This window comes from Belonocnema kinseyi, chromosome 9, assembly GCF_010883055.1.
Source record: "Belonocnema kinseyi isolate 2016_QV_RU_SX_M_011 chromosome 9, B_treatae_v1, whole genome shotgun sequence".
NCBI lineage: Eukaryota > Metazoa > Arthropoda > Insecta > Hymenoptera > Cynipidae > Belonocnema > Belonocnema kinseyi.
This window is the reverse complement of record NC_046665.1, coordinates 67828701-67841230: the sequence shown is the minus strand read 5'-3', so window position 1 is coordinate 67841230 and position 12530 is coordinate 67828701. Positions and strand designations below refer to the sequence as shown.

At 30.2% G+C, this 12530-nt stretch overlaps 1 protein-coding gene across 1 annotated transcript in view; it reads left to right on the top strand.

The window, feature by feature from the left end:
* Positions 1-12530, top strand: part of LOC117180138 (Down syndrome cell adhesion molecule-like protein Dscam2) — a 274387-nt gene that overhangs the window by 158500 nt on the left and 103357 nt on the right. Inside the window, exon 4 of the mRNA XM_033372479.1 lies at positions 5550-5714. Within this exon, the coding sequence (XP_033228370.1) occupies positions 5550-5714 (165 nt within the window). The remainder of the gene's footprint in view (positions 1-5549; positions 5715-12530) is intronic.

Genomic DNA, 12530 nt, shown 5'->3' with positions numbered 1-12530 from the left:
ACGCCAATTAGCACAAATGGTAAGTTCCGACAGTGCCTACAAGTGTGCCTACTGGCCGCTAGATGGCAATACCGGTTTCATATGTATACACCTGGTATAATCAGTCAGTCTAGCTACCTGCTGAACTGCCCAGTGCCCCGGTCTAAAACCACATTATTCTGGAGTAAGTTTCTTATTGAATTATCATGATCATGAATTCTATTTAAGGTTACAGATTGAACAATTTTACTCAAGGTTGCAAGAAGACTTATAGGTCTGTAGCTTTGGGGAGAGGTATTATGCTTCTCCGTCTTATATATCGGTAAAGTTTTCGCTCTTTTTCAGTCAGCTGGGAAGTTACCTTGTTTTAAGCATACATTGAATATATTCGTAATTTGTACTATGGCTCTTCTGTGGAGATATTTGATTAGAATATTTTGTATGCAATCCTGACCAAGGGCTTTTTTTACTTTTTTTCTACAAATAGCTCTTTTAATTTCTTTTGGGGTAGCTATTTTAATTTCTTCTAAGTTGAATTCAGTTTGAATAATAATATTATATTGTTTCTCTATTTTATTATTATTTTTAGGTTTCCCAAAATTAGCAGTGAAATAGTGAACTTTTTCAAAGTTATTGGCAATTGGTATAGCTTTGTCTGTATCATTGATTAAGAATTTATCTAATGTTTTAAGTGGAGGAATGTGCTGCTTTTTTAGCTCTTTATAGATTTTAGATATGGATTTATTGTTTTTTTGATCATTCTTCTTATAGAATTCCTGTGCTTGGTTTGGTTGAGCATATTTTTAGGGAGAGCGCTTCTAAATGGAAGAAGTGACTGGGTAGGGATTGTATCATCTATGACTTTATTTATTATCTTAACAAGTTTATGCACACTTTTATCTATGGCTGCAGTAGCATTAGGAGCCGAGTTTATTATGACATGGGTATTAAGGAGGTATTTGAATTTTTCCTAGTGAGATTTTTTATAGTTTACGAATCTGGGAAGGTAGGGGGACTCTATGCTTATGTGCTTATCACTGAGTAGGATAAAAACAGGTTTGTTACCAGAAGTTAGTTCATGTAGGACATTCATTGTTTGGGGGGGTTTGTTATATTTTTAATGATTGTTAAATCTACAATGCCTGGTCGGGCTTTTGTGTTGTATGGATGCAAAGTGAAATGATCTGGGACTCTAGAGAATAAGGATGTTCATTAATAAAGTTATATATTATGTTAACATTTTTGTTATTACTATAACAGTTTCAGGAAACATGCTTGGCATTAAAGTCCCCAGCTACAATAACTTTCCTGCTTAGATGAAGTATGTAGTTTAGTTCTTTTGTACAGATGGTAGTGTTTGGTGGGGCATATATTGCTACTATATATATTTTATTTTTCAGTCGAATGGCATGCGCTTCAAAGAATTTAATGTTCTCTAGTTTGTACTCAATGCAAGGGATGTGATTTTTAACAAACAAGGCTACTCCCCCTGCTGGTCTTTTGTTGGTCTATCTTTTCTAAAACATTAATACCTCGGTTACCTGGTATTTGATTTATTGTTAAAATATGCTTCCCTAACTATGAGCATGGCGACATCATAGTTGTCAAGAAACATGGGTACTTGAAGCTTTTTGCTTTTAAAGCCACTTGCATTCCAGTGTACTATTTGAAGGTTTTTCAATTTGGGGAACTATCCATCAAGTTCAGCAGCAAGTTCACTGATCGCTTGTAATCTTTGGAAATTATTTTTACATGATAGTAGTTTTTCTTGTAATCTAAGCGCTAGTTTAAAGAGCTCACTTACATCACAGAGTTGGTTGATTTCCTGAAGGACGGCCAAAATATGCGGCACATCTGGAGATTCATTGCCTCTGCTTTGGGACTCCGTTTCATTTATACTTCTCGAGGAAAGTTTTATATCCCCCCCCCCCCTTGATGAAGGTTCGCTAGTTCATGTGGCTCAAGGATTTGCCAGTTGATTCTGTAGTCTTCTTCGTATTGGTAGTCATGGGAGGTGTTGCTCTGGATTCTGATTAAAGTAGGTTCTTGTATTCTGGAGATGAGGTTTTCTTTCAGTTTTAAATTGCTCCACTTTTTTAGGTGTTTCTTGCAGGCTTCACATTTACTGTAATTTGCGGGATGTTCTCCCTTACAGCTAAAACAAGTTGGTTTTTGATCACGTGTTTTTGGGCAGTTTGTCGTCAGATGACTGTTATGGCATTTACCACACCAGCGTGTTTTATGCCAATTTTCTGTTCCATGTCCGAACTTCTGACACCTCCTGCACTGTGTCACCTTTCTCGTGTTGCGATATTTCTACCACCTGATTCTCATGTAGCAAATAGCCCTAATTTTGAAGGCATCTTGAGCTTTGTCTCTTTATTCAAGACTACCATATAAATAGGGTTGTCCAAATATGAGGTTGTAGTTGAAGTTTCATCCTGATTATTCATTTTTTTCTTGAGTCTATATACATAATCTATTTGCAATCCTTGCCGTTCTAAATCCTCCGTGATGTCCTTTTTGGCTAAGAATCCTAATCCGTGAATAACGAGTTTCTGAGGTTTATCTTACTATATCGAGTATGTGTAAAAAGGTATCTGCCTTTCTTGGAACAGTTTTTGGATGCTCTCGTAGTCATTTCGTAGATCAGTGTAGATTGTTATCTTGGTATAGTCATAATTCTTCTTCATTTCCGGGTCTCCAATAGTAACTTCATGTATAAAGTTGATGAGTAGGGCGTAGTCATCGATGTACTTTTCCAATATTATGGGAGGCATTTTTTGTTTCTTGCTTTTAATGTTCTCTTCTTTTCGAGGTTCGGTGTTGATATTGTTTTCGTTGGTATTTTTATCCTCTTTGTTCTTGGCTTCGTTCATTTCAAGTAAGTCTTCGTAATCCATTCATGCATCATTTTGTAGGACCAGGAATCTGTTTTTTGTCTTAAATGGCACTGTTTTTGCACTTTCTGTTCTGGCATAGGGCTTGAACTTCTCGCTACTATTGTGGGACCAAGACCTCATTTTCGGATTGTGTTTCCCCTTCATTCCGTTGAGTAAATAGATACAGGGCGGTGAGCCGCATACTTTCCGCCCTGTAGCTCGATGAGACGCGAGCCACACTCCTTCATCTCTTCGTTGAACAAGATTTGATAAGACAGCTATGTCACTACGATAGTTCACTCACGCAGGTCGGCGAGCCACACACCCTTCCTTCTGTAGGTCGATGAGACGCGAGCCTCATTCCTTCGTGTATTCGTTTAATTAAGATTTGGTAATACAACTCAGGAACTCTCAATAATCAATAAGCTGATCTATATAATACCATCGTTACCATTCACAACTTATATACGCCGTTTCTGTTCACAGGATCTGTTCTTGGGTTTCGTTTTGCTAATGTACAAAACTCCCAGTTCCATATTAGTTTTAATCTTTTCGGTTCAAAATACCCTCCATGTATTTCGGCTTAGGAGGGTTACACTCCGCTTCCTTAACCTGCATTGGTGTTCTTGCGTTGATTATAAATTGCCTACTATTTTTTCCATCAAACCCTGCTTGTTTACTAGTACCTACACGAAGGTATACGTTCACTCAGGAAAAAATTTTAAGCAGAGCGCAATAAAAATGGACCGTACTTGAGCTGTACGAAACCTCACGTTTCGTTTTAGAATCGTTTAAAGTATGAAACGTAAAAGAGCAACATCTTTTACTCTCAGCCCCTGCTTTTACCTCGACCACCTACAAATAAAATTAGGATAAATTAGGGCTGCTTTCTGAAACTCCTCTTTTAAGTTATGCCAATTTGCTAATTTTAAGGTTTTTATGCTTATAATATTCTCAATTTATACATGAACTGAAATGTTTGTAAAGATGACATCTACAGGCTACACTCTTTCCTCCATTCTCCTCTTTTTAAAGAATTCCTTTTTTCCCCACTAGTTTGAAGAAACTTCCCCCCTTTTTCGTTTTTTCATTTGAATGTGAACTGAATTAATAAAACCCAATAAGAAAATCAAACTTTTTTTGTAAGCCTAATAGTATATTTTTGGCTCCAACATTTATCTATTTTAGTTAGAAATTCTACTATTTGCTTAAAATTTGTTAAACACTCGTCTTTTTGAATAAAAAAGTTGTCCCTTTTGTTTAAAATTTTTTCTTTTTTGTTAGAAAAGTCATATTTCCGAGAAAAAACTTAGAAATATACTTTTTTAACATTAAAAAAATATCCAAACATATTTTACGAAACTTTATCTAGAAATATGCAAAAACCTCATTATAGTTTTTTTCTATAATAAATGATAATGTTTCAAAGAATATTTTTAAAAATTCCAAAACTTTATGTTTAATTAGTCTTTCAGGGTTGCATTTGGGTTTTTTTGTCGAAAATTGATCTTTAAAAAAAATAAATATATGTATATTATTCTTCAGAGAAAACTTACGATTTTTCAACAATTTTAGGCTATGTAGACGTTTTAAACCGAAAAACGGTATTGTTGTTAAATTCGCCATTTTTTTACAATTTTAGGTTATGTTAAAATTGTCCACCGGAAATCGGTGATTCTTTTATGTAAACACATTTTTCGTTTGAAATTGGTATGGTCAATAAAAAATCATTAGATTTCAATGAATATTTACATTATTTGAACAATAATAGTAGTTTTATATTATCTGAATTGTGGAAGAATTTTACATAATAATTTGGTAGTTCAGATATCAATTTCAATTAATTATCAACAATAATGTTCTTGCCTTTCTTTTTTATTATTTTAAATAATAGATACTATCGAATAAAATCAATTTTATATTATTATTAATTTCATATTTGTATTTGAAAACTGCATCAGACATAAAAAAGATAATAGTGCGCGTAGCACATGTATTTCTTTTCTAGTAAATTAACAACTTTTTTCATTTATCAAATATTATATTTTAAATTGAGAATTCCTTATTTTGGTTGGAAATTCAACAATACTTAGTAGAAAGCGGAAGTTCTTTGTTAAAAATTCATTTTATTGTTTGAAGATTCATTTCAGTTAAAAGTTCATCTTTTTTGTTAAAATAATACGTTTTTTGTTTAAAATTACACTTTCTTTGTTTGGACATTAAGATTTTTAATTTAAAACTTAAATATACTATTTTCTTATAAAAAACTGCATTTTTCAGTACAAAATAGATATTGTTTTTATTTGAAAAATTCAACTATTTATTTGAAAATTCATGTATTTGATTGAAATTTGGTATTTTTCAGTATAAAATTAATCTTCTTAGTGCAATTTTTTTTAATGCAACTATATTTGATAGACAGCTGGACTACGTTCTTAAAAATCCATTGTTTTTGTTCGCAAACTCAACATTTTAATAGAAAATTCAGCTCTGCTTTTGACAAATTAACAATTTTCTCTAAAATCTGTTTTATATGGAATTTATTATGGTACCTACAATCATGTTTATTCAAAAGAATTTATTCTCTAATTATTTTGCTATTTTTGTAAAAAATTACCCTATTTCCCCTCTTTTCAGAGAGTTCTGAGCTGTGAAGTTTGTATTCATAAAAATGAAATATCTTTACAGTACTAACAGCTCCTGGCTACGATGTCATGGTAACCAGATCCCCAGTGATAGTTGGAAACAATGCAGTGCTTTCTTGTACAGCAAGAGATGATCTCAAAGAACACCTCACAGTTGCTTCCTGGTACCGAGACGAAGCAATTCTTCTGCCAGGAAGTACAGACACCGGTAAGTGCTTTTTTTATCACATATTTTGAATATTTATTTAGGTAATATTTAAGAGTAATAAACGGATCCTTTAAAATTTACAGGGGCCCTTCAAAATTGATGAAAATGACGATTTGTCTCGTAAGGAGAAAATCGTTAACGCAGATTATGACATCAGATAACGAAAATATAAATGAGAATAACGGTTGTTTTAATGAATGAAAATATGAAAATTAGTGATTTTATTTTACAAGTAAAACATCTAAATATGTGCTTACATCACACTCTTTTCCCTATTATTCTCGTTTCTCCGTTTTTAAAGAATTTGTACTTTACCCTTTTTCTCGCTTTTTTTCCTTGATTGCGAACTACATTAATACAACCCAATAAGAAAATACAACTATTTTTGGTTGAAAATGTATTGTTTTTTTTTTACTAAAAATCTAATATTATAATTATCGTTAAAAATGGACTATTTGGTTAAAGACTTAACTATTATGATAAAATTTCGTTTTTGTTTTTAGTTAAAAGATAATTGTCTTAACTGAAAATTTGACTATTCTATTTCTAATGTCAATGGTGAGGGCTTGGATGGTATTCCAACGAACAATTTAGATGCTACAAATTAAGAGAGTACGAGAATTTATTAAAAGATTAAAATAAAAAGGAAATACTATACACTGGTGCTTGCTTTTACGGTGGGCAAAGCTCTGCCCTCTGTGCTCGTCGATAACTTGACAATACGATTTTACTCTCTCTTTCACTTTATCTCGCCTTTGGCAAATTTATATTTCGCTCGCAATCCTTCGTAATACTGGTTCCTTATCAAATTTGAAAGGACCTCGACATTCATAACACACACCCAGAAACAAACACAAACACACACACATTCATTACTACACTCACACGCTCAAATTCTTTACATATTGTTGTGTGAAAAATGATCATTTTTAGTTGAAAACTCAACTATTAGATTTTGTATTGAAAATTCATCTTTTTTGGTTAAAAATTCAACTACTCAGTTGAAAGTTGAACTGCTATTCGCGAAACATTCATGTTATGCATTGAAGATTTAACTATTTTTTTTAAATTAGTTTTTTTATGGTATAAGAATTAAGTTATTTACGACTGAAAATTGTACACTTCCTTTTTTGGTTGATAATCAATCGTTTTTAATTGAAAATTGAACTAATATTTATTCAAGAATTCATACTTTTTTGTTAAAAATTCAAATACTTGTTTGACATTTGAGGTACTCTATTAAACATTAATTTTATTTATTGAACTATTTTGTTAAAAAAATTATGTTTATTTGAAAATTAATGTTTTTAAGCGAAAATGTAGCTTTCCATTGTTAATTGAACATATATAGTTTTTAGTAGATCAATCAACTGTTTGTTTGAAAATGTATACATTTTGTTGTTAATTTCGTTGTTTTGATACAAAATTAATCTTCTACGTTTCGGAATTTAAGTACTTTGGGTAAAAGTTTAAGTACTTTGTTAAAGCTCCCTTTTATTAGTTGAAGATCCCTCGCTTTGGTTAAGAGCATTACTACTTATTTTAAAACTTATTTCTTGCTGGTTTGGATTAAAAATCAACAAAATTGGATTCACATCTTTCAAAATGTTCTTTTTTCTCAAATTTCACGGTTTTTCGCATAAAATTAAAATCTTTTTTCGTTCAAAATAAATATTATATTGTTTCATAAAAACGAATCTTTCTTATTGTAAAGGAAACTGTTTTCTAAAAAATTATTTTCTTTTGGTTTTAAAAATTAAACTTTTTGCTTTAAAGTTCTATTATTTTTGTTCAAAATGCATCCCTTTCGCTTGAAAGTTCAACTATTTGATTGTAAATGCAACTGTTTGGCTGATAATTAATTAATTTTTAATTTAACTATTTTGTTGAGCAATTTATCTCTATAGACTGAAAAATCAACTTTATGTTTAAACGTTCAACGGAGTTGAATAAAATTAAACTATTTTGATAAAAAATTATCTTTTTTGAAAATTCGCCTGTTTTGTTGAAAATTTGTCTCTTTGGATTCAAAATTCATCGGATTTAGTAGAGAAATTCTTGATTGAAAATTAACCTTATTTTGTCCAAAATCATATTTTTAGATAGAAAATTTAAACTTTTGGATTAAAAATTCATCTTTTTTAGTAGAAAAATTCTGGGTGGAAAATGTATCCTTAATGTTGATTTGCTGATAGTTATTTTGCTTTTAAAAATTCGACCATTCATTAAAAATTCGCCTCTTTTGATAAAAAATTAATATTTTTGTTTAAAAGTTCATTTGATATCTTGAAAATGTAATTTTTTTATTCAAGATCTTAAGCATTTCATATTGAATATAGAACATATCTATTACTTTTATTTTAAAGAATTCATTCTGCCATTTTAGTGAAAAACGCCCAATTTTAAGCTTTGTGTAATGATCTATAAAGAAAAAGGGGAGAGGTGAAAGAAGATTTTAAAATCGCGTGACGTAGCTTTTGAACGGTCCTATTTTTAATTAAATTAGTGAAATCAATGAGCAAATTGTAAATTAGAGAGCAAATCATTCTCTCTGCGAAAAACAGAACTGTTTTCCATTTATCTATTCGATTTTCAATTCCGGATTTTTCGATAAACTTTTTTTCTACCAGTTTCACTTCGCGATTTACTTTTCTCCAATTCCAACAAACAAACAAAATATATACACGATTTCCGGAGATGTGCAGGTGTTTATAGGGGGTGTGTAATTTCATTAAATTTTGTAAATCGCACGAACTCACTCAACCGAGCGATTCGTCACTGCGTAAATCGGAAGCATTTTGTCAAATGAGGTTCTGTAACTGTATGTATACAATAATTATGCACATGTGTGTGTGCATTTTACGGTGGATCGATAATGAAAAATTGTGGAATTAAAAATCGCTATATCGCAAAAAATAGCGTATTGTGATTCTGAAAAAGTATAATTAATTTATAAGCTATAGATATGCAGCTTGGTTACCCACGCTCGAAAAAAGGTTTTAAAAATTTCTTATTCGCAGAATTGTTCAATTTTCTTAAGTTTTAATTCTTAACATTCGTAAAGGAATAATTCCTATTTAGTTAACCCTTGGTTCCGTAAAACGTTTCTTATGCCTGTGTAAATAAGAGACATTTTTTCGGGTGCTTGAAAACATTCCAATGATAAAAATGCACTAGAAAAAATTGCAATAATCCAGGAATCAAAGTTGGAAGTACATTACCTTTTTAAAATTTTGATTTTGGTATTTAATATAATTATCTTTATAATTTATGGTTTGACATTTTTTTCTGAACATGTTAGGGATTATTAGCATAGAAATATGCAACCAAAAAAAGTAAACAATACCAAATCCAAATTTTGAACATTTTCTGTAATTTCAATTTACATACCTGGGTCTTACCGTTTTTTCAGTGGATGTCTCTGAAAAAAATCCCACACCTACCCAGAAAAATGTTAAGTAACTATTTTGGGGATTTCGGTTTCCAGAATTTTTTATTTTTGACACACTCTTGTATAAATGCCTATATATTTGTTGGCGCTAAAATTAAATTTGTGTAAACTATTTGAGCTAAAAGACTTTTCTTTCATATTTCGTAAAGATAGTTTTTGGAGAAATCATCGGTGATTTTTCAGAATCTGCATGAGTGATTTCCATAAAAATAAGTATTCTAAAGTTTTTTGTGTCGTCGAATTAATTTAAAATAGAAATTAATTCACTTTTAAAGATGTATGAATAAAGACTCTCAAATATTTTCAAGAGTTTTCAATTCTGAATCTTACAAATTGAAGGAAGTTAAAATGTAAAACATAAAAATTACAGAAGTTTCTATTAAGAACATTTGAAACTTGAAACAAAATAAAAAAGGAACGTACCAAAAGCGAATAATAAATATCAACACAATTCATTCCCAACATAAACTTAATAAAAGACGCGCGAAAATTCGAATCGATTATCGCATAAAATCATAAAATCTACGTTACTCAACGCAGTTGACGACCTCCCTCCCCCATGTAACACTTCGTAACAAATCGCCCGACCACCCCCCCCCCCCTACTCTGGCGCGTTACGTAATATGTGAACGGCCCCTAATAGAAAATGATGCAATTTTGAATGCTTTTTTCGAAATCGTTCCATTTCAAGAATTTTATAAAGTTAAAATTAAAAGATATTCATTTAAAAAAATTTACAGTTAAAAGTTCTATAATTTTTAATAGTTAAAATTACACATTCTTAAATTTTGATAATATATCTAAAATTGCTTATTATTTATTTTTAAAGAATTATATTTTAAAGGTATATGATTGTGATCGTTTTCTTTTGGAATAGGTCAATTTGATAGATTTAGAATTAAAAATTCTACAGTTTGAAAACTTGCAATTAAAGATTGTTCAATGTTTGATGTGCATAATAGAAAATAATTCAATTTTGCAACCTTCTTTAGCCAAAAAATGTTTTTAGGACTTTCCAATTACGTTCTTAAATTTCGTATCCACTAGGGTACTTTTAAAAAGTAACATAGTAAGAATTTTTATTTAACTAACCTTGATTTCTAACGGTTTCAAATACCGGTTAAGTATTTGCAAAGTTATTACGCGGGGAAGCAAAACTGACCTTCATATGGACAAATACGCATATATATAATTAAAAATTTGTCATAAGGACAACCGCAGGATTTCGCCGGGAGCGGGTGCTAACCTGGAAAATTGCACCCGCTCCCAGCGAAATCGCGGTCAAATTTCAGGCACAACCACGTCTCACGACTGTGAGATAGGTGTTTATAGAATTCAACTACTAAGGAACAAATTCTCGAATTTAAAATACTGAATTCAAACAAAATTGAAAGGTTATAGAATATTTTCAAATCTTTATTAAATGTATAAATTTACATATAATCCTCATAGAAAATAATGTACGGTAACGTTAAAGCGTTAAAAGCGACTCATTAGGAGTGAAATCCCCAACCTGCTTGTCAGGATTTCCAGGGAACGTAAATCTCGTTGGTGTCGAGATTTCTCAATAGAAAATTAATAATCTAAAAAATATATAAATCAAAGTCGCTATAATAACAATTTTTCGAATTGCACAATTTTAAGTCTTTCATTTCGATATTGTTCTATGAATTTTTTACTTTCAAGTCTTGAATTTGGTAAATTATGTTTCTGATTTTTGATAATTTTAATTTTGTTTTGGAGACACTTAATTTAAGATTTTTAAGTTACAAATCCTTAGAACTAAAAATTGTGCACGTATCAAGTCTTTCAATATGATATTCTACGAGATTTCGAACAATTTAAAACCCATACAATGTTGTACGTTTAAAATTGGTACCAAAGAATTTGAAATATTTATATTTAAACATACTGAATTTTAAATTATAAAACTGTCTATCATGGCTTTCAATATGAAAATAGAATACTATTATCGATTCCTGAATATTTTAATTCAAAATCTTGAAATCAATAATATGGATATCTATTAAAAATTATTGTGTAACATTAGCAGTCCAATTCTCAATATAAATTGAAACTAATGAAGGGTGTCATCTAATATCAAAACCAAAAACAAATTTATGTTCATTTTTCGGTAATCAAACATTTTTTCTGGTCATTAATGATCCTTATGTTGAATAGAAAGAGCATGAAGAATACTATCGAAAATGTAGAGAAAAGCAATTTTTATAATTAAACTTCAAAGATTTATGAATCATTGAAGCAAGAAAACTTTAGTTTAAGGCTTCAAACATTAAACAGTTTTACATTCTGCATTAAAAACTATAATTACAAATTGAGGGAAGAAGCAAAGGTAATCTCAAATTTCAGGCTGAATGCGTAGACATAAAATATGTAATTAAATAATTAATTAGAATTTAAAATTAATTTTTTGGTAAATCCTTAATTTCAGAATTAATTGATTTTAATACATTCTTAGAATATTTCGAAATATTATAATGTTTTTAATTTCTTGATTTTTTTTCTTATATTAAATCTTTTCTTTAGAAGAATAGTGAACCATTTGTTATTTCTCGACATTTAGTGACAGCTAAATTCATTTATTGGCAATTCGAGATCTGACAGAGGAATTAATTCAGTACGTAGCATAGGTGAGCCGGAAATCCACATCTAAAACAGGGCATGGTATAATTTATTTCTATTTTCACCAAATAATGACAATATCTGTTATTAATATATTGATTGACAATGAAAATTATAGAATTCTGTTAAAAGTTTTGCACTCAAGGGTAGGTTTTAAAATATTCTCTCCCTGAAGGTGTATCTGAAATGAGAAAGAATATTTACATTTTTAAGAATAAGCTTTTTCCCTAGAACCCCTTAATCTAAATAATAAAGTCATACCTTAGAGAAGTTTTAAATATTAATTCATGCAAATCCTATCCGCGAGGTCATCAGGAAGACTTGAAAACAAATTATGAAAAAGTTCATACCACTTTCCCTCGCTGGACTAATTACTTAAAAAAGTATAACTAACTTTATTTACGATTAATAGCCTCTTTCTTGATAATCTCCCCATTCGGTCTCTTTGACATTTTAATCTGTTTAGATCGTCTGGCCAAGAATTATGTTTTATTATTACCTGTCACCATAATTAATTTATAAAGAATATTATCTTGTAGAAATATTTACCATCTCTTTTCATTTTGATATTTATAATAGTTCTAATAAATATTATCAATATTATCAATTTATTATAATGTTACGATAAAAAAATTTTGTAACCCATAAACTATACATAACGCTGAGATTTTGAACCGGAGGGAGGGGCTCTCTTTTTATTACAAATGCAAAGATTTAGGCCT